This window comes from Microcaecilia unicolor, chromosome 12 (genome assembly GCF_901765095.1).
Source record: "Microcaecilia unicolor chromosome 12, aMicUni1.1, whole genome shotgun sequence".
Taxonomy (NCBI): domain Eukaryota; kingdom Metazoa; phylum Chordata; class Amphibia; order Gymnophiona; family Siphonopidae; genus Microcaecilia; species Microcaecilia unicolor.
In genome coordinates this window covers 34,366,350-34,394,111 of record NC_044042.1, presented here as the reverse complement: position 1 = coordinate 34,394,111, position 27,762 = coordinate 34,366,350, and the positions used below count along the sequence as shown (strand labels likewise).

The 27,762-nt window shown below is 41.2% G+C and overlaps 1 protein-coding gene across 4 annotated transcripts in view; it reads left to right on the top strand.

Annotated features, from left to right (window-relative positions):
- The first annotated feature begins 30 nt into the window (after nt 1-30).
- Nucleotides 31-27,762, top strand: part of B3GAT1 (beta-1,3-glucuronyltransferase 1) — a 30,977-nt gene continuing 3,245 nt past the window's right edge. For 2 of the 4 annotated variants that reach the window (XM_030221885.1, XM_030221884.1), the window contains exons 1-6: nt 31-65; nt 3,364-3,483; nt 3,620-3,766; nt 12,141-12,649; nt 17,255-17,551; nt 21,798-21,909. In XM_030221885.1, coding sequence (XP_030077745.1) covers nt 3,480-3,483; nt 3,620-3,766; nt 12,141-12,649; nt 17,255-17,551; nt 21,798-21,884 — 1,044 coding nt within the window. In that variant the 5' untranslated portion in view covers nt 31-65; nt 3,364-3,479 and the 3' untranslated portion in view covers nt 21,885-21,909. Of the gene's footprint in view, nt 66-3,363; nt 3,501-3,619; nt 3,767-12,140; nt 12,650-17,254; nt 17,552-21,797; nt 21,910-27,762 lie in introns of all 4 variants that reach the window. The other 2 variants (XM_030221886.1, XM_030221887.1) reach the window with 2 other exon arrangements.

Below are 27,762 nucleotides of genomic sequence, written 5' to 3'. Positions count from 1 at the left end.
CTGTGCTTGCAGTCAGGGCCTTCGCATGGTGTCATTTGTCTGGTGTCATGCCCAGAGGCCGACAGGTTAGTTAGTGTGTTGCTGCGCTGCTTCTAAGCCTGTCTTCTGTGTGGGCTTCTGCTAGGGGTGTGCTGGTAAATTTTTAACAACAGGCTCTTTCTCCGGATTTCGTGCAGGCATGCTAGGCATACCTTTGCTGGCAGCCAATATATGGACTGCCACCACTCCCAACGTCTTCCTCTGAGCAGCATGCTGGAACTTCTCACACATGCTCGAGAAATCCTAGCCTGCTGCTCAGAGCTGGAAACAAGGAGCGGGGAGCAACAGCAGTCTATTTACTTGGCTGGCAGGGCCCAGCATCCCCACCAGCAAAGTAAAAGAGAATTCAGCAGGGGGCCCAATCCCACATTTTGGGAGCCAGTCGTTAAAGTAGCCATGGAGGTCCCTACTTTAACAACCGGCTCCCAAAATTCTTAAAAACTTAACAACCGGCTCTTGCGATCCTGTGAGAGCCTGCTCCAGCACACCACTGGCTTCTGCCCTTCTGTGTGGGCTTGCCCTTCTGCTTAGTACCTGTGGGCTTCTTGCCCTTCTGTGTGGGCTTGCCCTTCTGCTTAGTACCTGTGGGCTTCTTGCCCTTCTGTGTGGGCTTGCCCTTCTGCTTAGTCTCTGTGGGCTTCTTGCCCTTCTGTGTGGGCTTGTGCCCTTCGGTTCCCAGTACCTGTGGGCTGCTTGCCCTTCTGCGTGGGCTGCTAGCCTTCTGCCTTTAGTCTGTGTTTGCAGCCTGCCCTACTCCTTGCTTGTATATTCTGTGTGCACACCCTGAACCTTGTACAACCTGTGTGCACATCCTGGTTGCTATCCTTCTACCTTTAGTCTGTGTTTAGAGCCTGCTGTTCAGCCCTGGTTTCCCCGTCTATGTTTACAGCCGGCCCTACTCCCTGCTTGTACAGTGGGGGAAATAAGTATTTGATCCCTTGCTGATTTTGTAAGTTTGCCCACTGACAAAGACATGAGCAGCCCATAATTGAAGGGTAGGTTATTGGTAACAGTGAGAGATAGCACATCACAAATTAAATCCGGAAAATCACATTGTGGAAAGTATATGAATTTATTTGCATTCTGCAGAGGGAAATAAGTATTTAATCCCTCTGGCAAACAAGACCTAATACTTGGTGGCAAAACCCTTGTTGGCAAGCACAGCGGTCAGACGTCTTCTGTAGTTGATGATGAGGTTTGCACACATGTCAGGAGGAATTTTGGTCCACTCCTCTTTGCAGATCATCTCTAAATCAATAAGAGTTCTGGGCTGTCGCTTGGCAACTCGCATCTTCAGCTCCCTCCATAAGTTTTCAATGGGATTAAGGTCTGGTGACTGGCTAGGCCACTCCATGACCCTAATGTGCTTCTTCCTGAGCCACTCCTTTGTTGCCTTGGCTGTATGTTTTGGGTCATTGTCGTGCTGGAAGACCCAGCCACGACCCATTTTTAAGGCCCTGGCGGAGGGAAGGAGGTTGTCACTCAGAATTGTACGGTACATGGCCCCATCCATTCTCCCATTGATGCGGTGAAGTAGTCCTGTGCCCTTAGCAGAGAAACACCCCCAAAACATAACATTTCCACCTCCATGCTTGACAGTGGGGACGGTGTTCTTTGGGTCATAGGCAGCATTTCTCTTCCTCCAAACACGGCGAGTTGAGTTCATGCCAAAGAGCTCAATTTTTGTCTCATCTGACCACAGCACCTTCTCCCAATCACTCTCGGCATCATCCAGGTGTTCACTGGCAAACTTCAGACGGGCCGTCACATGTGCCTTCCGGAGCAGGGGGACCTTGCGGGCACTGCAGGATTGCAATCCGTTATGTCGTAATGTGTTACCAATGGTTTTCATGGTGACAGTGGTCCCAGCTGCCTTGAGATCATTGACAAGTTCCCCCCTTGTAGTTGTAGGCTGATTTCTAACCTTCCTCATGATCAAGGATACCCCACGAGGTGAGATTTTGCGTGGAGCCCCAGATCTTTGTCGATTGACAGTCATTTTGTACTTCTTCCATTTTCTTACTATGGCACCAACAGTTGTCTCCTTCTCGCCCAGCGTCTTACTGATGGTTTTGTAGCCCATTCCAGCCTTGTGCAGGTGTATGATCTTGTCCCTGACATCCTTAGACAGCTCCTTGCTCTTGGCCATTTTGTAGAGGTTAGAGTCTGACTGATTCACTGAGTCTGTGGACAGGTGTCTTTCATACAGGTGACCATTGCCGACAGCTGTCTGTCATGCAGGTAACGAGTTGATTTGGAGCATCTACCTGGTCTGTAGGGGCCAGATCTCTTACTGGTTGGTGGGGGATCAAATACTTATTTCCCTCTGCAGAATGCAAATAAATTCATATACTTTCCACAATGTGATTTTCCGGATTTAATTTGTGATGTGCTATCTCTCACTGTTACCAATAACCTACCCTTCAATTATGGGCTGCTCATGTCTTTGTCAGTGGGCAAACTTACAAAATCAGCAAGGGATCAAATACTTATTTCCCCCACTGTATATTCTGTGTGCACATCCTAAACCTTGTGCTTTGAAAATGAGCCCCATAGTATATGAGTGGAAGAAGCAGGATAAGCATCGCCATGTAGGGACAGACCAAGGGTCCATCGAGCCCAGCACCGTGTCACCGACAGCGGCCAAAAGAACAACCGATTTGAACCCTGGTTTGTTTGACTATCTACTTTGTCTGCTTATACTTCAGAGTCTTAAATATGATTTCCTGGGAAGTGGGCCACTGTGATTCTTCAAATAAGCATTGTATACAAAGTAGTAAATCCCAGTGGTACTTTCTACATTGATTCAGTATGGAGAAGGGGTAGAGGTGAGTAAATACAATTGACCGGAAAGCTGTTAACTGCTCAGCAACCAGTTCTGTTCAATCAATACTAAACCATGCTTTCTGTGATAAAGTCAACATGTCTTTGAGTGAGGCTTGGATAAAGGCTGGAGATTAGAGAAAGGGATACATTGCAGTAATAACCCTCTTGCATTTCTATCTTAGTCACTGCTGAAATTGTGAGAATGCACCTACTAGTGTTCATGTGTGAACAGTACCGCCCAATGGGGTGTCCAGTTAATGAAACACGGGCTTGGGATAAGATGGTTAGCCTCATACCATCAATACTCAGGAACTGTCAGACTGCGTAACTGGACACAATAGGACTATAACACAGGGCACTTTCTATTTAAGCTCTCGTCTTATCTTTGTGCTTTCATCACATCTTGCATGTTGTATTGTAAGAGAAAGGAGAGTACTGAAGCAGCAAGAGAATAATGTCTCCATTTATTCATTGCTTTTTCTCTTGCTTTTGGTGCAGGATTCTTTCCCAAATGGTGTCTTGATGTCTCTCACCAGTTGCAGGCTCATCCCTAGGTTCTTGTGAACATTTCCTTCATCCTGTGCAGCTGTTGCACTACAAAACCTGCTTTTGCAATGGGTGGGTTATAAGCACTGGTAAGATGTAAATGGGGTGCTGCTGTGTCTTGTGTCCTCTCTCTCTCCTGTTTTCTTCCTGCGCACTGCTCTCTCTTATCCATGTGCTCTGCTGTTCTATTTTGGTGTTCTGCTCTCAGGTAATGAGGAGCGTTGGGTCCAGCCTGCCCTGGAGATGCCGAAGAGAAGAGATATTCTCGCTATCGTGTTGATCATTCTGCCTTGGACTTTACTCATCACTGTCTGGCACCAGAGCACCATTGCCCCTCTGCTTGCAGTTCACAAGGGTGAGAAACTGCCAGTTCCACTCCTTACCATCTTAACTGCCATCCTATTCCAACACCATTATTCAAACTTACTTCTGTGTTTTCTGCTCATCACAGTGCACAAGGGTGAGAAACTGCCAAATCCACTTTTCACTACCTCACAACAGCATCTATGCACCATTGTCCATTGCCTTGCTGATAAGTGTACAAAGCTGAGGAATCAACCAGTTCTCTGTAGACTAATTTCTCTTGACCACAAAATGTCACTTCCTACAAAAACATTCAATATGTCATGTGACTTCAATGTGTGCCATAAATAATGGCCCATTCTACATGGATCTGTTCTCAACAGTATGTCGCCATCTCCTACAGAGACCAACAGCAGAATTAACGAAAATGTCTGGAGATCTTTTATTGAAAATTCTTCAGTCTGTGTCAGATCTCCGGCTATTTTCATCAACTCTGCTGTTGGTCTCTGTTTGCCATCTACTACCCCTAGTGCTAGCAGTGCACAAGATTGAAACCAACTGGAATCATTTCCATTCATACAGAGAGAACCTCCACACAGGTTGTGCAGCACCAGGGTACCTAACATATAACACATACTAATCTATTCCTTACTGCCTTCCTAGTCTGCCTCTTGTTCACACTAACTCTCTATTGTACTACTGCTCACAATGCAGTGGGTTAGCCTGGCCAACTCTTTGTAACTTCTATAAGTACTGTGACATCACCAAAAACCTGTCTAAGGAGCTTATGCTAACTAACACGCCTCCCTTCTACAGAAAATAGAAGGTGATGATACTGCTGTATAGACGATTTGTGTTCTCATCTGGAGAGCTGTCCTCGCCATTGGAGACTACCTCTGAAGAAACAGAGATGCAGTCCAGGGGAGGGCTACCAAAATGGTATAGGGGTCTATACCAATGTACCAAAGGCAGACATTTTTCAGTGTAAAATGTATTGTAGAATAAAAAAGATGGTGATTCAGGTATCATATACTACAGTGGGTTAAATTTCCTTCAGATACACACTGAGCATCAAGAATTACTAGTTAGCTTTAACTACCCAAGCCTGTGATCCCCCTCTCTCACTATCAGTACCTAAAATGTAAAATGTCTTCCTGAGCCTCAATTCCTCTTTGCAAGTAGTGAATACTCATCGTGAATAGTGCACACTTTTTAAAGACCATGTGCAGGATGAGAATATTAATATTACTTATTACTTGCCTGTTTTATGTTCGCAAGGTTATCCTTGTTAATGATATACTGAAAATATAAATAAAGAATTTAAAAAAAAAAAAAAAAAAGACCATGTGCTCATAACAGCATTGCTCCCATAACAAAAAAATGGCAAAAAAAAAAAAAACCCTGAATAAAATAAACATTCCCATAAATGACATGACACAAAAAGTTTCGACACAAAAGGCTGAAGATACAAGAAATAGGTGATGTGGCAAAAACAGTGACATAGATGCATGGAATAGGGAAAGTGCCCCCCTCCCCCCATTATTCAAGCCATGGAGGTCAGAGATTTCAAAGGCACTGGCCACATTCACTGAATTTAACCCAGATATTCACTGCAGGCCTAATTCAGGCACCGGCTTAAAATATTCAGGTGCTCAATGGCATTCAGAAATTATCCAGGTACAGCCAATACTTAGGGACCATTTTACTAAAGGGCAGAAGGGCTACCGGGTGGGTAGCGCATGGGAAAACAGCACTACTGGACATGCCCAGGCACCCGGCACTAGTACTGTGTTCAGCACACGCCGTTTCCCACATCCAGAATTTTACTTTCTACTGGGGGGGAAGCATGCCAGCGGTAATGGCCAGGGCATGGCCATTGCCACACGCTGCCCAATTACCGCTTGAGTAGCACTACTAAGTAGAAGGTGGTAAGGGCTCAGGCGGTAAATGACCATGTGCCAATGTTTTTATTAGCCGGGGTACCCCCGGTTTTGTTTTGGTATATGTGGTTTGAGTATTGGTGGTTTACATTGGGATTTTTTGCATTAATGTTTTTATTAGCATATGGCCATTTACTGCCTTCATTGAAAACAAGGGGTTTTGTGGCTTGCGGTAAAAAGTGGCCAGAGCACATGGGAAATCCATGCACTAAAACTACTGCCGGCCACTTTTTAGCATGGTTGGTATTTCACAAAAGACTGCAAACTTTCCTCTTTGAGAGGTGTCTACTGTAACTGGCCATCAATGGTTTATTATTTAGTTCTTACTTGTGTCTTATTTGTGCTGTTCTGCTCTTACTTGATATTTTGTTTGTTATTGTAAAGCTTGTCTGTTGTTTTGTTTATTGAAAGCCACATTGAACTTGAGTATGTTTGGGATAATGTGGAGTATAAATGTCCAATAAAATAAAAATAAAAGGACACCTTAGTGCTGTACCCAGATAGCTAACTGGGCATAGCTAGGACTGCCTTTTGCATGGTCCAGGCACTGAATATCTGCATTGCCAGATAACTCCCAGGGCCACCCTTACTCCATCCTTGCATCACCTTGTTACTAACTGGATGGTGATCCAACGGTCTGCCCAGATATTCAGTGGCGCTGTTCAGGTAACTGCCACTGAATCTCCAGGCTTGCCCCAGTCACCACAATTTCCCCAGGCAGGATTCTCTCCTGCTCAATTAAATCATTTTAAATATTGAGCCCATGGATTCCTACCAGTGGGAAGGCCGGTGTTCAAGTAGACTGTGATAAAGAATGGGCAGATGAGTTGGGCCTTGTGTTCTTTATTTGCCCTCAATTTCTCTACTGCCCATTCCCTAAATATCTAGACTAATCGATACAAAAGTAGAAAGCTGGTTCAAATCCCACTGCCACTCCTTATGATCTTGGGCAAGTCACTTAACTCATTATTGTTTCAAGTCTAAACGTAGACAGTAAGCCCTCTGGGAGCAGGAAAATACCTACTGTACCTAAGTGTAGTTTCAAAATCTACACTTTCCTTGCATTAGAATGATACAAAAAATCAGTGTATTGTGCTGGATTTCTGATAAGGAGGAAAAAGAGCCTCACAGAGCTCCTGGACAATATGTCTGTCTACTGGAGCTAAAACGGATCTTAAATTGATCCTCTGTTCATCATTGGCTCTGAAAAAACCCCCCAAAAAAGTTTTCTAATGTTTCAATCAACAGTGACAAAGATAATAGTTCCTTTCTATTGTTGCTTCACAAAATATTAGGACTAATTGTTGCTTCACAAAATATTAGAACAAAGTGTAAAATAAACACTTATCTATAGCGTGAGAAGACTTCAATCTTTCTTCCTATGGCGCTTCCTATGGCTTGGAGCGCCATAGGAAGAAAGATTGAAGTCTTCTCACGCTATAGATAAGTGTTTATTTTACACTTTGTTCTAATATTTTGTGAAGCAACAATTAGTCCTAATATTTTGTGAAGCAACAATAGAAAGGAACTATTATCTTTGTCACTGTTGATTGAAACATTAGAAAACTTTTTGGGGGGTTTTTTTCAGAGCCAATGATGAACAGAGGATCAATTTAAGATCCGTTTTAGCTCCAGTAGACAGACATATTGTCCAGGAGCTCTGTGAGGCTCTTTTTCCTCCTTATCAGAAATCCAGCACAATACACTGATTTTTTGTATCATTCTAATGCAAGGAAAGTGTAGATTTTGATATATTTTTTGTGATAAACTTTCCCTACCTTGTATACGTTGTTTAGTGGATCCTAAGTGTAGTTTGCCTTGAGCTACAGCTGAAAAAGGTGGGAGCTAAATCCAAAATCCATCCCCTCATATATCCCATCACATTTCTTTACTACAGATAAGGGTTAGCAGAAACCTCTTTTGGTTTCAGGAGCAAACCAACCAACCTCTATCGCCTGATCCTTCCCTGTACCCCCACCCATTTGCTGATTACATCTGAGGCAAAAGTTAGCGATGCCATGGCCCAAGTAACAATTATCTTCCGCAAATCTCTGAAGACATATTTCTTCATCAAGGCCTACAATGAGAACCTATAGCCTCACTAATCCACTTCACCAACCCATTCAGTTATGAAAGCCCACCTTCTATAATTACCCTAATAAATCCCTTCCTTCCTTCCTTCCTTCCTTCCTTCTTCCCTTAATTAATCTCTGCACAATACTAACTGTACCTGATATACTGGAATAACTATGTTAACAAAACTATGTAAGCCACATTGAGCCTGCAAATAAGTGGGAAAGTGTGGGATACAAATGCAATAAATAATAATCCTGTTCTGCCTATGCAATAGATAGGTACCTTCACTCAGACTACACTCAACCTACTGCACCAATCCAACCTCTATAATCATAGTCCTAAAGAATGACATTAGCCTCATCTGTAATTCAATCTGCTTTATTGTCATGCAATCATCCACATGTAAAGCCCTTATTTCACTAAAGCATACAGTCTGTACTCAACTTCCATTGTGGATAGGAACTTCGGAGCATTTTTAACTTGAAAAAGTCATTTCACAGAGGAATTGAAACCTTAACAAGCACAATTTGATATTGTTCCATCTCAAGAACTTGTAAGCTGAAGTACCCTTACAAGTTCTTTGGCATCTGTCATCAGAAGTGGAATAATGGCCTTTGTACAGCAAAGTAATACTGTTGATTAGTAATGGGAAAGGGTCATCTCCATTCTCACAACTTGCCTTTTTTTAAATATGTATTATCGCTTCAGTGTGTAATACAGCTGATATTACATTTTAGTATGATGATTTTATTTCTTTGTTTACAATAGGTTTAATTTGTATGCATGTTATGTTGTGACATGCTATGATCATTTAATAATAATAATAGTTAGAATAATCATAATCCTAATAATGGACTTCCTCTGTTTTCCATAATTAACGCTGCCACAAACTGCTCTGTTCTCTTCTGTAATTAGCATGCAGAATTATTCCCATGCTTTTGAGAAATAATTGGTAGTATTTGTTGAATTTTATTAAATGCCACAAGTTTATAAAGGATGATGGGTTGGACATTATGCTGTAATATTTCCAAAATTCAAAAGTAATATGAATATGATCTGCAAATAGGGTAAACACAGAGATCCCCATCCAGGGAAACAAGCCAAGGTAATCATGGTTTTATACTTTTGACATCATCATCATCATCAAAAACACAGAAGAAACCTGTCTTCGCAAAAAACAATAGCCGTCACAAACAGCGAAGATGACGTGAAAAAAGAAAAAAAGAACAGAAAAAACACAAGACACCAAAAATGAAAAATAAAAACAAAAGACGACACAAGCAAAAATGAAGAAATATTGTGTAAATTTACACAATATTTCTTCATTTTTGCTTGTGTCGTCTTTTGTTTTTGTTTTATACTTTTGACTACATAGAGGTGTAGTTCTGTATTTCCCAATTGCATTCCCTAAGAATTGTGTGGCTATATCTTCCTGAATACAATGGGGTAAAATCAAAGTTGATTCAGCTTGTATCCTTTCGATAGGGTGTTATATTCTTGATAGCTGTAGGTTATTTCTAGCTATCTACACAACTGCTACTTTAAAAGTGTCGTTTTCAAAGCTTTCCACATGGGTAGACAGTTGTTTACCTATGGGAAAAGCAGTGCTAGAAATACTCCCCCCCCCCCCCCCCCCACACTCCCCACCACCAATACCAGCACACACATCGTGGATACAAAATGAGGGTAATATTAACCTCATTCAAAATGAGGCAGGGTCAGGGAAGGGACAATGCAAACAGGGTTTTCATTTTCAATGCATAGAGTTTCACCTGCTTCGAAGCAGGTACAAATGTACACAGGTACATTGAACCTAGTGTGCCTCAGGTGGCTGGATTTTCAAAGGCTGGTGGTCTCTGTTCTCGATCTACCAGATCCTGCATGATGATATGCTCACGTTGAAGAGGCAACATTTGTCTACTGTTCATCCACGTTCCATGTCTCATCCAAGATATTTAAGAAACAAAACGTTCCCAGTGCTGCTCTTCAAATTGTTTTTCATTCTTGCTGAACATTTTTGAGCTATCTAGAAAGATTGTCATCATTTCATTCTGTGACATTCAGGGGCCCTTTTACTAAAGCTTAGCGCGTGCTAAATTCAAAGAAGTCCATAGGTATATCATGGGCTTCTTAGCCCATAGATCAAGCTAATGTCCACTAAAAAAAAAAAGTTACCAATAGAGATCTCTTCAAGTGCATCATGAGATATGAAGTTGATTAGGCTAAACATCCCATGCATTTTGCATACAGCATGCTTCCATAGGTTCATCTCATTTCATCTGCTTCATCATATCTTACAACAAAAAGGCAAAGGTTCATGTTTTGAAGTGTCTTTGCATCCCCCTCCCCCACACCTATTCTTTCACTGCCTGTTCAGCTAGACCAGTGCAGTTTCACTTTATCATTCTGTTCCTGCAGGCCCACATGACTCGCAGGGTGAACTAAAATTCAGTAGATAGAAAGTTTGTGGAACTTTATAACCACTCAGAGGCCAATTCCATACTGTACTTACCAAAGAATGGCAGAATTCAGTAATTAAATGGGATTGTTCCAAGTTTATTCAATATTTACTACCCCACCCTATAGAAACTGTCAGGGCAGTTTACAATCTAAAATAGGGAGAGAGAGAGAGAAAAAATTGACAGACAAGAATACATTGTTCCAAGTGAACAACATCAGCATCCATAGCTATCCGTGATGGGGTAATTTTCAGATTCCTCATGGAGGCTGCAGGTCTCCAATCCCTGGATTCTATATAAGGAGCCCATATTTTGGTGTCCAAGCATAGGCATGCTCCCGAGATATGCACAACTTAAATGGCTAACGAGCCATTAATGAGCAATAAATGAATGCTAACAACCAATTATTGACAATTGGCACCAATTGGGATATGCACTCATCTGGCTGTGCACTATTCTATAATGTAAGGAGCCCAATCCCCCATAGCATGCAACTCAAAAGGGGACATGGCCGTGGGAGGGCCATGGGTGTGTCAGGGACATTCCAAAAAGTTGTACATATTACTGAATAATGGGTCAGTGCATCCAACTTGGACACCAGCACTTACACCAAGTTTCAGCAGGGGTAAGTTTGGCGCTCAAAGTTAGGACGCGGGAATCTGGTGCTAAGCATGATTCTCTACAGGGCATGTGAGCTCCATTTATAGAATCCTGCCCCGAATGCTTTGCACCCATAGACATGTAAACTCATTTTCAAAAGGAAATACCACCTTCTCTTTGAAACACCAGCCTTCATATGTGCTGCAGGTACAAATACGCACCAGAGTATACACAGGAATTTAAAAATGAAATCAATGCATGTGCTTTTCCTCCCTCAACCTAGTCACGCCCTTTTTCTCAGTGAGTAAATGTAAATGCATTGAGAAGCAACACACACCTGTACTGAGGAAGAGACAAACTGTCAAAAGGTATTTTTACACAAACCCTTTTTTTTTAATTCTCTTTGATATGAATTCACCCTATAGTGAAAACATACGTCCCACTCTAGCAATGGGCCTAATAATCTCTGAATTGTAGCTTGTCTGTGATCTGATTGGTAACTAGCATCTCTTAAATGTATTATAGATCACAGATTGTGAGCTGTGGCTAATCCAGCCCATCATTGAAGATTATGGTGACTGTCCTCCAATGATACTGTTTATCTTTAGTACCAAGTTGGTACTTCCAATAACTGGACTATATCTCACCACATACCCATTTTAAAATGCGGATCACTATTTTATACAAGGCATCTCCTTGTTCTAGACTAATATTAGTCTATGAGTGGTCTTAGAGGGTAATTCTCTACCGGTCACCTAAAGTTAGGTGCCAAGATGATGCACATTAAGCATGAATTCTATATCGTGTGTAAGTGCCTTTATAGTATGCTAGTGTAAGTCCACAGTTATGCACTTATACATTAGGCGTGAGCACTTAATCTAGATCAATGGTTGGTGTAAATGCTTGTGCCTAACTGCTGTCAGGGGTGTAACTGGTATTCTGCACCTATAACCTGTCCATGCCCCTCCCAGGTTCACACAGTTGTGTGCTATGGATTTTGCGCACTCAATTTGTAGAAGCCCGACTAAGGGCAGTTACATGTGCAACTGTAGTCAACTATTGGTTAACACCAATTAGCAGCTAAGTTAACAATTGTAATGCGTATAACAGACACTATTCTATAACCTGTGCACAGCAACTTTGTGCACAAAACCTTAAATTGTGCACACAAGTTTATGGAATTAGGAGGTCTGTGTTATTTGCATGTGGATTGCAGTATTACTATAAAATTTCCCAAGAATGGTCCAAACCCAGATTTTTCTAAGATAGCAGCTTATTGAAGCTTATTGCTTTTAGAGATGGACAGTTTAACATTGTTGGACTCTGATCTATGGTTGTCTTCTTCTTATAGATGAAGGGAGTGATGGAAGGCCGGATCTAGGCCAGGGCTCAGACTTGAAGGAATATTGTTCATCTGACAGAGACATAGTGGAAGTGGTCAGGACGGAGTATGTTTACACCAGGCCTCCTCCATGGTCTGATAACCTACCCACTATCCACGTTATCACACCTACTTACAGTCGCCCAGTACAGAAGGCAGAGTTAACACGTCTTTCCAACACTTTGTTACATGTTCCCAATTTGCATTGGATTCTAGTGGAAGATTCCCAAAGACGAACCCCTCTTGTAACAAGAATGTTGCGAGAGACGGGGCTTAACTACACCCATCTGAATGTGGAAACACCCCGCAACTATAAACTGAGAGGAGACATGAGGGATCCCCGCATTCCTCGAGGGACAATGCAGAGGAACTTAGCTCTCCGGTGGCTGAGGGAGACATTTAATAAAAACAACAGTGAGCCTGGAATTGTTTACTTTGCTGATGATGATAACACCTACAGCTTGGAGCTGTTTGAAGAGGTGAGGAGACATTTTTTCCCAGTAGTTTCCTAGTCCTGTGCAGTTAAATTTCCAAATACTACTAAGATTAATTTCCAAAATTATCCCTCCTATCCCATTATTCTTTTATCTACTTTGAGCATCCTCTTCTAATGGCATTGGGTGCAATGTCAACTGTCTCTCTTCCTCTCTAGCATAATATTTGATAATGAACAGGGTACACTTGTTTTAATCATGATATGGATGCTTGAAGGAATGTATACGCAATAGCACAATGGTGAAATTTGTTCTTTCCTGCTAATGTCTTGTCTTCAAGTTCTACTAGACTAGTCCAGACAAGTCATTCAACCAGCAGATATGGGAAGAGAAGCTGGTGTCATCAGCAGTACAAGGATTGGTGCAGCCTTGGAATTTGTCATGCCAAAGCTGAGATTATATATACTAGAAAAAATACTCATAACAAACCATTTGAACAAATCAAAACATACATCCAACTAGGGACCCCGACCAACCTCTGCCAAAAGAATAATCATAGAATTATTCCTCACATTTACAATACTGAAGGGAATAACCAGGAGCTCATTTTGAACTGGTCCTGCAAGACTCAATGAAAGAAATTAGCAGGTAAGAAGAAGTTTCTCCTTCCTAATCTTCCTGCTAGACTGGTCCAGGCAAATAGGACATTCCCATTCTTCAAGGACTCAGGTGGGAGGAAGACAATATGGCACAATTTTCTCTAGCCTAGTCATCTAGCTAGTACTGCTTGACAAGCGAGTGCAGCAACAACCACACCACTGCTCTGCAGATATCATCTGATGAGTCTGCCCTAGAATCTGCTCAAGATGTTGTATGTACCCTCATCAAGTGGGTTTGAAGACCCTCTGGAAACTCTGAGGCTCGAAAGGTAAACCACAGCAGTGGCCTCCTTATTCCTGCATGCTTGCAAGGATTTTGAAGATGCCACTTCTTCCCATGGCCCACTGTGTAGGACAAAAAGGTTGTCCAACTTACAGAAGGAATTGGTAACCTTCAGGTACCATAGTAAGGCCTTGTGCACATCTATGGCATGTAGTGCTTTATGACTACCGAATTCATCCTTAGCAAACACTGGAAGACAGACTGTCTGCTTAAGATGAAACAGAGAAACAACTTTATGAATGAAGGAAGGAACCACCGAATCTGAGAAAAAGAGAGAGAGGGATCCCTACATAGTAGATGATGGCAGATAAAGACCTGTATGGTCCATCCAGTCTGCCCAACAAGATAAACTCGTAGCATAAGGTATGATGTGATACTTCATATGTATACCTGATCTTGATTTGTCCTTGCAAGGAGAAGTAGAGGCTGACCAGAAACGGCGGATCCACCACTGGAGATATTGTGCAGAAATACTTTATTGTTGCTGATACAGGGTGACCCGACACGGTCGGTGTTTCGGCGCCACAAAGCACGTACAGCAGGGGTCAAGCAATAGTTCCTCGGAAAACACTTGAGCAATTTCCACTCGGGAGACTGTGGTGCAATCAAAGTAGCCAAAGGGCATGCGCATATCAACGGACAAACACTAACAGCCACATATGAATTGATAGTTATAGTTGTGAAAATTTTACTTAAAGTGGAAAATCAGAAATGAAAAATATAATGAAATTATTGAACCACTGATGATTGGTGGTGAAGACTGCCCATTATATGAAGGCACATCTTTTGGGCTCACACATCTGAAGTTTCGATAATAAATTGCTGGGAGGCCTGTATTTTTTGGGATACATCTTATTAACACACACACACACTCCTGCCTTGGAGCAGGTGTAAATGACTGTGCCTTTTTTCCCTGACATAGGGGTCCTTTTACTAAGGTGCGCTAACAGATTCACTCCCCTGTTTACAAAGCCTCGCTAGCAGCTGCCACGCAGCGATGTCGACACAGCCCATTCAAAGTGAATGGGCCGTGTCGGCATTACCGCACAAACAGCCGCTAGCACAGCTTTGTAAAAAGGGGGGTTAATGTGTGCTAAATGAAAAGATGCCCATAGGAATATGGGCATCTTATCATTTAGTGCTCACTAGTTATTAGTTCATGCTAAATCCGTTAGTGCACTTTCAAAATCTGCACCCTGGTCCACAAGATTATCTATGGCGAAGCCCCGGGTTATATGATTGACCTCATAGACCTACCAGCCAGAAACACAATCAGAACATCACAAACATACCTAAATCTTCACCACCCTAGCTGCAAGGGACTGAAGTACAAATCAATTTTCGGATCCAGCTTCTCCTATATAAGCACGCAACTATGGAACGCATTACCGAAAGCCATAAAGACAACGCAGGACCACCTCAACTTCCGGAAATCACTAAAGAACGATCTGTTCAAGAAGGCATACCCTACTGATCCAACTTAAGTGCCTGAACTCAGCAACACAACGAAACTAAAACTTGAAATGAACATTATATAACTCTTCTTCTCTTGATTCTATAATGTGTCTGTAACACATATATCTCATTCTCTGTAACATCACTTTGTATTTGTTTCATCACCGGAGGTAGCTAACGCCTCACGGTACTGTGTAAGCCACATTGAGCCTGCAAATAGGTGGGAAAATGTGGGGTACAAATGCAATAAATAAATAGTAAAAGGACCCCATATGTTGCCTTTTGCAAATAGGTGCATATGCTTTTCCTGCCTAAATGCCTTGTTATAAGGAGAATGAAAAGTTACATATTTGAGTCTTTTCACTGTATTCAGATAACCTAAAATATATTAAAGCTATATCATATGGGAATATTTCTCATTTGGTGAAGCTTGTCAATGGCCATAGCACTCATTTTCAAAGCATAAGGGCATCTCAAAAGACCAGAATAAACATCCATGTGCTTGAAACATCCAAATCTCCGATTTTGCAAAGGCAGAATAGAGATGTCCAACATTTAAATAGCAAGGGGGCATGTTTTGGGCGAGACTAGAGAGGTCATGAAATCTGGACATCCAACAGCGATTGCTGAATTCCACTTCCATGTCCATGTCTAAAAAGAAGGACATCCTTATTTAGACCTGATATTTGCCATGCGCAGGTTAGAGAAAGGTTCTCTGATTAAGCAGCTGTCCACTGGAGGGATTAAGGCATGACATCTCCTTAATACCCCAGTGCTTGCTGTCCCCCTCCCTCTCCCATGAAAGTGAAAAGCTTCAGGTATTATGGGCAATTTTAACAGAACAGGAAGTAAGTCTGATGTGTAGCCTAATGGCTAATGCAGTGAACTGTAAACCAAAAGACCCAGGTTCAAATTCACCTTTAATTCTTTTTTTATTTGTGAGCCCTCTATAAACTGAAAATTACCTATTGTACCTATATATATATATATATATAAGATACCTGCAAGCCTGGAGTGGTGTACATTCCGGTACAGTAGGTATTTTTCTGTTCCTGGAGGGCTATCAATTAAAAAAAAAAAAGGGTTAAACTGGGATTTGAACCTGGGTTCCTTGGTTTCTGGCCACTGCACTAACCACTAGCCTGACCCTCTGCTCTGCATGGAGGTCTATGTGGCAATTTTCTAAGAATGCTGTTATAGAGACATCCATGTCCTTTGTTTTTGCCCATTCAAAATTTGGACGTTTCAGTTTGTAAAATGGATGTTTTATGTTGGACATTTCCAGTGCATGGACGTCTGTCTCACATATTTTTGAACAGGCTGTATCCTGTTTGAAAATACATGTGAGATGGACATCTATTTGGGACATTCTGATTTGGACCTCCCTATTCTGACTAGGACACCTTTTCAAAAATGCCCTTCCATGTGTTCTAGATCCAGGGCTGATAGTCATTTTGCATGTTGGGGAGCAATTTTCAAACAAAACACATGCGTGTAGTCTGCAGGTACTTTTTACCTACAGACTTTAACTTGGTAAAAATATATGCGCAGATTTGCACCTGCTATTTATATAGATACCTTTTCCATGAAATCCTAAAATATGTATGTACACTCTCCACCCCAACCCCACCACGGGAACACTTCACCAATACAAGCATACATGTTAGATAAATTTCAAAAGCTATTTTATGCCACTTTGAAAATTGCCCTCAATACATATGGATGTATAGTAGACTCTTCTTTTCTTTGGCCTGTCCATTAAATAAATGCTCATGATTGATCATGTCTGCACTGTAGGGATCAGCTCCCACACATGCCTGTTGTGTTTATACCCATCACTCTTCACACATGGAAAACGTGATTATTAAATTGTTGCAATCCAGCATTAGGCAATGACAAAAAATCCTTTCTGCATGTTTTATGATTTTGTTATTTCTCTATTTTAAAGCAAGTGATTTTAAATTTCCCAATTAACAAGCTAAACTAAATTATTAAATAACAAATCTACTTTGAGCTGTGCACACTTTTTATTTTGTATTTATCAGTCAGGCAATACTTCATTATCTAGGCAGGTTTTAATTGGTATTATTTAGATGTGTTATTTTAATTTGTATTTAAAATTAAAACTGTACACTGCTTTGATGTGTTAACGGAAAGGATGTCTGACAATGAAATAAATTAAGGGGGGCCCGTGTGCAAGATAGGAGTGCTTCAGCCGGATTCTGCCATTCACTTTCCTTTCTCTGTCACCAGATGCGTACCACCAGGAAAGTGTCAGTGTGGCCTGTGGCTTTTGTAGGGGGCTTGCGTTACGAGTCACCCAAGGTGAATGCTGTGGGGAAGGTATATGGCTGGAAGACTGTGTTTGATCCTCACCGGCCATTTGCGATTGACATGGCAGGTTTCGCAGTGAACCTCAGGCTGATCCTCCAGCGATCTCAGGCATACTTCAAACTTCGTGGAGTGAAAGGTGGCTACCAAGAAAGCAGCCTCCTTCGGGAGCTGGTGACCCTGAATGACCTGGAGCCCAAAGCTGCTAACTGCACCAAGGTATTTAATCAAATGGGATTGCCTTTCTCTCCACTAGTGTTTCTAACTGAAGATGGGAAATAACCTAATATCAGATCATTCTATAACTAGGTGTGTATGGGTGTGTTCCCCTCTGTGCAAATGCGGAGTAAATTAACACTTACACGCCTAAGGAGTCCTTTTACTAAGCTGCGGCAAAAGGGGGCCTGCTCTGAGCCCACCTTTTACCGTAGCGGGTAAAAGGCTGGGGGGGGTTCAGAAATGGCCTTGTGGCAAGTGCTTGCCACACAGCCATTTTTTTGGGGGGGGCACTTACCAACACACTCACTGAGGTGACGGTAAGGGTTCCCACGCTAACCCAGTGGCAACCGGGCAACGCACAGCACTGCCCCATTACTGCTGGGTAAACACCGGTGCTGCAAAAATAAAACAGTGAGAGCAACAGAAACTCCCTCCACTACACTGAGAAGTAATGCAAAACCCAGATGCTCAACCTGCACTAACCCTACATATGATAAGTCAGCTCTGTAAATATTCTAGAACACCTCCAGTTAGAAAAAAAGAACAAATCTACACAGAATCTACATGTTAGAAAAATCCTCCTCTGTGGTTACAAATAGAAAACACAAACCGTCATGCAGTGGGGAAAATAAGAGACTACAGATTAGAAACAAATACCTAGACAAAAAAACAAACAAAACAAAACTGAAAACCCGACTGTAAGCAGCAGAACATTGAAAAAATAGGGACAGAAAGAGATTTCTTCCTGTACAGAAAATATTAAATATTTAAAAAATCAAAATTTTGTGTACCTTTATTATTTGAGCATTTTCTTTTTCCATATGGATTGATCTTGATCTCTCTTTACTACATCCTCTTGTTGGTTTTCTCCTAAGTCCTTTTCCAAGATCTAATTTCCATTTTCAGCTTTTCATTGTCCACCTTCTTCTCTTCCTCCCTTATATCTAACTTGGCTCTGATTCTTCTATTTCATTTTTTTTCTCCATTTCATTCATCTGTTTTTTTCTTTTCTATCTACCTCTAGCTAGATTTCATTCCTCCTTCCCCTCCTTTCCCCCACCCACATCCTCAGTCTCTCTCATTCACCTACTTATTAGCTTTTTCCTCTTCCTCCCTAGTTCTCCCATTCCTGTCTTATTCCTCCCAAAGTCCCCTATTTCCTGTGTTTCACACATTTTCTAGTCTCCCATTTCAACCCTTTATATTCATTGCCTCCCCAGCTTATGTCTCTGCTTCTTATCCCCTTACCAGCCCCCATTACTTCCCTGTCACTCATCCCCTCTCCAGCTTCAGCCCCTTTATGCCTTACTCCTGTATTCAGGCTTCCATTTCCTTTCCCTATTTCCACCTTTTTTCACTTCCTTCAAAGATCTGTCCCCTTCCTTTGTCCTTCATTGCCCCCTCCCTCTCTCTCTCTCTCTCTCTTGCTTCTTCTCCCATACTTCCTTCTCTCCTTCTCCAGCATATGTCCACCTACCTCATTCTCCAATATTCACTTACTTTACTTTCTTCCACCTTAACCTCAGTACTCATCCGTCTACCCCTCTATCTTCACCTTCCTCTGCTTCTCCCTCTCCACCCCCCTTAGTATGTCATTCTCTTCCTTCTCCCAGCAACCGGCATCAGCCCCCAAGCCCCATTTCCCATCTCCCTCTTGTCTGACCCCCAGCTTCTTCTCTCAGGCCTAGCTTTAGATTCATTCTCCCATCTCATCCCCACCCCTCATTTGATAGCTCTGAGCTCTCCTCCCTTTTCCTTGCCCTGGCAGTGGGGGAGGGCTAAAGCCAGTGGAGTGTTATGATGCAGGGCAGCACAATGGGTAAGCATCAGCAGTTTTTGGTGCCCCCCCCCCCAAGTGTCCGCACCCCTGCCATGCTTACCCTTCTTACCATGTTGCCCCGGCCCTGCTTTAATAGAAGCAAGCTCTGCACAGGCTGTACAGAGATCAATTTTCCTTCTAAATGGTGGGAAGTCAAAATTGCACTGAGGTAAATCCTTACAGAGTTTTTAAGACTGACTGAGAGATGTCCTAAGTATTCAGTTTTTATGTGAGGCAGAAAGAATGTCCTAAGGCCTTATCACCAGTGCATTCTTTCTAGCAAAAAAGGTGCCGGTACTGAACTGCCAGATCACTCTTCAGGGGTGGGGTGACCACTGAGGAACCCACCCCACAATAGCCAGGCTCCCTGCAACCAGTCACAGAATCTATGACAAGGCAGAATTGGTGTGTAGAACCTGAGCTCTTTCATTAAAACTTGTGGACCATGGGTCAATTTTAGCAGGCAATGGAAAAGGTGCCGGTACTCAGTACCCCCAAGTAACCCCTCAAAAAAAGCTCTGCTTATCACCAAACCACACAGTACACCCTCTCCACTTGAAACCATAAGACCATCTAGTGGAGTCTCTGCTAGAAGTAAGAAGGACCTGAGATCCAGAGCTGCTATGGTTACCCTCTTAGCAGTTAGGCTGTGAGAGATAGGCACTGATGTTGAGATGTCATAATGTCCCCTTCCTCTATTAATTCCAATTGAGATGAAAGGCTCACGTGACATTTTGGATAATTTAGGATGAACCTTAGTGACGCTAATACTTGGATGGTGGAGCCTCTCTCCCTGAGATGGTCTCTTAACCAACCCATCTTCCAAGTAAAGGAAACACATGCACTCCAAGTTTGTGTATGCACACTGATACCAAAGTTAGACATTTTCTGAACACATGACGATCTGATGCCAGGCCAGCTGGCAGAATGCAATACTGGTAATGCTGTTTCCTTATTAAAAATCAGAGATGCCTCCAGTGATTGAAGTACATCTCTATGTGGATGTAGGCTTCCTTGAAGTCCAGAGATTTTAAGCAGTCTTCCTTTTGAAGAAAAGGAATCAAGGTGCCCATGAACATCTCTCACATTCTCATTTGTGCCTCCTTCAGAATATAACTGATGGACATTGTCATGAAATTTGAGGAATTAAGTACCAATCTGAGTGAGACATTAGGTAAAGGTATCTATGCATAAAATTTAGATTGCTAGAATCTGGGGAGCCAGTGTACACAATTAGCTAGACATCATCTGTACAGAAGAAATTAACCCCGAATTTCTGCACAAAGCACTACAAGATGTGACAAAAATAGGTTAAACAGCGTGGGAGCTAAAACTAAATCCCCGAGAGTCACCACATGCGAGACCATGATACGACAATAACGTGGACTGTTAATCTACCAAGAAGATATTTCTAAGAATGGTTTAAACTACTCAAACATAGTACTCCAGTCTAAGAATAATCAGTAGAGAATGATCAGCTGGCTTGAAAGAAGAGCTTTTAAGTTCAGATATAAGAAAATATTGGCTTTCTCCGTACCCAATCAGTGCAAACATCGCTCATTATAGTCAATAGGATCAATTCTGTGCTAAGGCCCAGGTGGAAACCAGATTGCCTAAGATGGAGTATATTTGTCTTTTGAAATAAATGATAAATTAGAAATGGGGCGATAGTGCATCACATAGGAAGGAGCTATATTTTATTTAGCAGCACACTTCTTTCCAACAAATGTGGAGAAAACTGTACACCAGGCTATCATTTACGACAAAGCAAAAAGAAGAGAAGACCAAAGAAGAGGCTCTCGATAAAAAAAAAAAAAGGCATATAGCCAAGAGGAAGATAGCTTCAGTGATAGTACTACCTTTTTCAGGCTGGAGTGGGAAGGTAAAGACATTCCAGGAGCTCTAATAGGTAGAGGAAGGGGATGGGACACAAGACTTGGATATCTACCAATGGAGTCAAGCAAGGAGATGGTGAGATAAAGTTCTTGATCTTTGGATGCATTTCATTATGAAAATGAAAGGTGCCAGTGAAAGCAGGAGCCCCATTCTCTTCTACAGAAGGTAAAAAATTTGTGAGTTCAATGATGACTCTGGGACAATTTTCATTTGAATGTTTATGTTTATTAGGTCCTTGATATACTTCCTTTCACAGTAAAATCAAAGCGGTTTATAGCCAATATATATTAGGTTGATATAATTTTAACCAACCGCACATTCTCTTTGTACAATATATAGTGGTCTCTGCTGAAGCTGCTCAATGTGTTATGTGTCCAAGACTCTAGGTAATCACTCAAACCATTGCTAAAGTCACAGTTTTGTAATTCTTTCTTTATAGGAAAGGGTTTGGGCATGAATAAAGAGGAATGAGTGGGAAAGAAATAACAACACCATATCTGGAACTTATGTTCTTTGCTGTTGTGCTTTCAGATTCTAGTCTGGCACACCAGGACAGAGAAACCTGTATTGGTAAATGAGGGTAAAAAAGGTTTCACAGATCCTAATGTGGAAATCTGACTGGGACATCTTGTGAGCCAAACAGGTAAAAATATTGACGCAGCAACAAATCTGCCACTTAAAGCTCAGAAAATTATTGTTAACTGTCAAATCTGTTGAGTAAAAATTCACCCCTCTGTTTACTAAGCCAACACAGTCCAAAGTGCATGGGTTGTGTCGGCATTAGCACATGGCAGTCGCTAGCGCGGCTTAGTAAACAGGAGGGGGTCAATGTTAACTTTGCAGAATTAATACTTAATGCCAACAGGAGATTTGAAGGTAAATTAGATTAGTGATTTTCAGATCTGTCCTGGCAGGTCATCAGACAGGTTTTCATAATATCCCTAATGAATATGCATTGGTATTACAAAAAAAAATTAATATTGGGATTCATAACAATCAGCTCTTTAATATACAAAATCCTGGGATTTCGATTAACTAAACAATATCTATTATCGCACCTCCTCAGTATTTAACAGCAGTTCATGTAGATATCACAGTCCAAAATTCTTAATTCAAAAGTATTGATAAAGTAAATACACTTATCTTTCAAATGCACGAAACTGAGGATAGAGGAACCATAATACAATCCATTAACGCTTGTTGCTCAAGATGCAATTCCTCTGTAGTAGACACAGTGCCTCGTTACTTATTGCTCTAACTCTAACCTGGATCCAGGTTTTGCTAGTGACAGCTTCATCAAGGGGTACCAGGGAAGCAGGAATACTCCTGCCTCAAAATTATTCCTGCTTCCCTGGTACCCCCTGATGAAACTTGTTGGATTATTTGTAGTAAATAATTAGCAGATTTTAGTACACACAGCTTCAGCTTTAGAAATGTTAATTTCTTTCTTCATCTCTCTCTCATTCACCCCAGAATAATTCACTGCTGAGTCACTTTAAAGTTGAAGTAACAAAACATCTGTTTACTCACAGTTTGTAGTTAGATTATAATCAGACAGGCTTATATATACATATTACTATACATTTGTATTATCAGCTCCTTCCATGTGCTTAGATGGTAATGGATGCTCACACCACCATAGATCCTCTCAGGTTAGGAGAGATCATGAGCTCCATGTGCTCCATGTGCTGCATCTGCTGCATCTGCTGTGTCTGCCCCCCACAGGAAGTTGCATAGCTGTGTGACCTCTCTAAGTAATTCACATCAGAGGTCACAGAGTAATCACAGAGAAATAATAGGTGACAGGCAATGCATGTAAAATACAATTACATTCCAACAAACCCCTTCTCATGCATAACTGTCATGCAATTATTTATTCATACAAAGTCCAAGCTTTATACGCAGATTCACAAAATGTTCTCTGGGTAACGGTTTGGTCATGATGTCAGCTGTCATCTCACTGGTGTGACAATAGTGTAGACTGATGACCCCTTCTTTTGCCAACTCTCGCACGTTGTGGTATTTCGTTGCGATGTGCTTGGTGCGTGACTGAACCTTGTCATTCTGTGACAGTCGGATGCAGCTCTGATTATCTTCCATTATCTGGATTGGTCTCTTTTCAGCTATTCCGAAATCCAGCAAAAGTTTTTCAATCCACATCAGTTCTCTGCACGCTTCCGATACGGCCACGTATTCAGCTTCTGTAGAAGACAAACTCACAATACTTTGTTTATGACTGGCCCATGAAATTTGTACATTTCCATACATAAACACATATCCACTTGTGGATTTATAATCAGAATGATCCCCTGCCCAATCTGAATCACAGTAACATATTAGTTTTGGATTACTATTGGCTGAAATCTTTAATTTACAATCAATGGTACCCTTTAAATACCTTACCATCCTTTTAACTGCAGTCCAATCTGATTTGGTAGGTGAGCTGACCCTTCTGCTCAAAATTCCTACTGCATTTGCTATATCAGCCCTGTATGTGGTAGCTAGATATAAAAGCTTACCTATGGCTGATCTATATTGGATGTTATCTGGTAAAGGTTCTCTTACTGTTTCATCCTTCAGAAAATCAGTGATCATGGGAGTGCTTACAACTTGGGCATCTTGCATACCTAAACTTTCAATAAGCTCATTTATTTTCTGCTTCTGGCTTAGAAGATAAGAACCATCATTTTGTTTCTCAATTTCTATACCAAGATAGTATGACACATTACCAAGTTCTTTTATCTCAACATTGAGGTTTAAACATTTTACAATGTCCTTGTACTCTTGCTCACTTTTGCTTGCAATGAGCAGATCATCAACAAAAGCTAAAATGTATGCATATTGTCCATTTGTGCACCTAGTGTACAAGCATTTATCTGCTTCACCTTGCTTAAATCCTAAATTTGTCAATATTTCATGCAATTTATCATTCCAACATTTTGCACTTTGCTTTAATCCATAAAGACCTTTGTTTAATTTACACACTAGCTGTCTTTGTTTTGTATTTATGAAACCTGTTGGCTGTTCCATGTACAAGTCTTCAGTTATATCTCCGTGAAGAAACGCTGTTTTCACATCAATGTGTTTGACTTGCATGCCTTTTGAGACTGCAATGCTCAGAAGTGTTCTTATTGTCGTGTGTTTCACTACAGGTGCAAACACTTCATCAAAATCTTCTCCATATTTTTGAAGATATCCCTTTGCCACTAATCTGGCTTTATACCTTTCCACTTTTCCTTGTGCATTCCTTTTTAACTTGAATACCCATTTGCATCCTATAGCTTTCTTGCCAGGAGGTAATTTTGTAAGAATCCAAGTATTATTTTTATCCAATGCATCAATTTCTTCTTGTGCAGCTTTATGCCATTCAGCAGCTTCTTCTGCTGGCATTTTCTCAATCTCATCCCATGTTAAGGGCTCTTGAGCTTCTGCTGACCTTGTTAGGTAAGACAGTCTTGGGGGTGGAACACCTTTGTTTTCCCTGGATGAGCGTCTGACAACAGGTTGGTCTGACCTTTCCGCATCCTCTAAATCTGAGAGTCCTTCTCCAATTGATTCCCCTTCTCCAACTGTACTGTCTTCTTCAATGATCCTTTCTGTGTCTGTTTCCTCTGCCTGTTCCTCGTTAGATACAGGTGAGTTGCTTTCAGACATCTGCCTTGGTATGGCATTTATATACACTGGCATGTCTATTATGGTTCTAGTTTCATATTCTGGATGATAAGGCTCATCTGGGATAATCCAGCCTTTATCAACCCTTTTGTTTTCATCAAAATATGTAACATGTCTTATGCCAACAATGCCAGTTTTCAGATTCAAATTCTATATCCTTTGTGTCCTGGAGTATAGCCAACTAAAATGCCCCTTTCTGTTGTGGAATCCAGCTTATGCCTTCTTTGCTTTGGTATATGAGCATATGCTGTACTTCCAAATGTTCTTATGTGTGACAGGTTTGGCTTCCTACCATGCCATGTCTCATGTGGTGTGCGCTCAGCGCCTTTAGTTGGCATTCTGTTTTGTAGGTACACTGCTGTGAGAATGGCTTCCCCCCATAGTCTTTTAGGGAGATTGCTATCTGACAGCATACATCTGGTCATTTCCACAAGTGACCTAAATTTTCTCTCTGCAACAGAATTTTGTTCTGGTGTATAAGCTACTGTTGTGATATGTTGAATGCCTTCTTGTTCTAGAAATGTGCGCATGCTTTGTGAAGTGAACTCACCACCATTGTCGGTCTGAAGAACCTTTGGTTTTCTTTCAAATTTATTGCTCACCATGGCTACGTATTTCTTCAGCATGTCTGTGACTTGACTTTTTTCTTTCAGCAAATAGGCCACACAATATCTAGAGAAATCATCCAAGAATATTAGCACAAATCTGTTATTTCCCAATGATGGGATATTAAACGGTCCACATAAGTCACTGTGTATTAAGTCCAGCACTTTATTACTCCTATTTCCTGTGTATGCAGGAAATGAGGGTCTCACACCTTTTTGAGTAACACAGTCTATGCATTTCTCCATTTTACCAGCATCTGCACTTATCTGAATGCCGGTGGCTAGTTGCTTACTGTGAAGATCCTGGATCACCTTAGAATCACGATGTCCCAGGCGGCGGTGCCAGATTTCCAGACTACATTTACCATCATTCTTCCTTACTTGCGCCATATGTGAGGCTTCACCTGAAATGCTCAGTTTATAAACATCATTATGCATAAAAGCTTCAGCATACACTTCATCATTTTTAGAGATTGTGCACTTACTGTTTTCAAAATGAATCACAAATCCCTTCTTATCTAATGTAGATACACTAAGCATATTGCAAACTGCTTGGGGAATATACAAGACATCACTTACAGGAATTTCTTTAACTTCATTAGACACTTTGCATTTTAAGAATCCAATACCTTTTGCTTGGATCTTAGCAGTCCCTGCGTTTGCAGTTTTAAGAATACCTTCCTCTGGACACATTTCCTGAAAGAAATTCTTACAATTGGTTAAATGGCATGTGCTCCCCGAATCCAAAATCCAAGTACTTTCATTTGAATTATTATTTACCATAGTCAAAGATTTTTCTGCCATTAGAAAGCCCTTGTGTTTATCTTTGTCCTTCATACATTTCCTGGTTTGAAAATTCTTTAGTTCCATTGGCTTAGGTGAGCTAGAGGGAGTGTTTTGTGTTTCCTTACACCATTTAGATACATGTCCCTCCTTTCCACATGAGTAGCAAATCAGCTTGCCCTTGGGTGGAGTTTTCCCATAGCTCCGCCTTCCTCTGTTCTTTGCCAAGAAATTTGTTTCATTTCTCTCTGACTTGCTTTGAGAACACATCTCCTCAGAATCATTTATTATGCATTCCTGCCTTAGTTTTGATGTTGTCTGTTCAAAAGATTGCCCTTCAATGGCCTCATTTACAGACCTAAAAACATCAAACTTTTTTGATAGTGAGGTAAAAAGAAATGCTCTTTTCAATGCATCACACATGGGAATTCCAGAAAGTTCTAGCTTTTGAAATGAAGACATAAGATGCATAATGTGATCATTACATTTACTTTTATCCCTTAATTTGGTTTCATTCAACTCTGCCAACCAAATTGGTTGCTGCTTTGCATATGTAGTTGCATACATAGTTCTCAGCTTACATAAAATGTCCTTTGGTGTATCTTTTCCCTCCACTAATATGGCTTGTTTCTCTGAGAGAGCTTCCAAAAGCATGCACTTCACATAATAGTTTGCATTGTCCCATTCAGCCATATTTTCAGCTGTTCTGTCTTGGTCTAAGCATATATTTAATCTTTTTGCTCGAAGGAGACATATGAATCTTAGTTCCCACTTCTGATAATTAAACTCAGTTAATCTAGGCACCTTGAGAGAATAGAACAATGGTGAATTTCTTCCCTCAGCCATTTTCTTAGCCTTCTGTCTGCTGTGTGGGGGGAGAGAGAGACAGACTGAATCTTTCCTTTAAAACTTAAGAGAAAAATGTGGCCTTTTTTTCTGCCTGGTAATATTTCTCTTCTTTTTCAATTCCTGGACCCTGGGCCCATAACCCTTTTGTTGGATTATTTGTAGTAAATAATTAGCAGATTTTAGTACACACAGCTTCAGCTTTAGAAATGTTAATTTCTTTCTTCATCTCTCTCTCATTCACCCCAGAATAATTCACTGCTGAGTCACTTTAAAGTTGAAGTAACAAAACATCTGTTTACTCACAGTTTGTAGTTAGATTATAATCAGACAGGCTTATATATACATATTACTATACATTTGTATTATCAGCTCCTTCCATGTGCTTAGATGGTAATGGATGCTCACACCACCATAGATCCTCTCAGGTTAGGAGAGATCATGAGCTCCATGTGCTCCATGTGCTGCATCTGCTGCATCTGCTGTGTCTGCCCCCCACAGGAAGTTGCATAGCTGTGTGACCTCTCTAAGTAATTCACATCAGAGGTCACAGAGTAATCACAGAGAAATAATAGGTGACAGGCAATGCA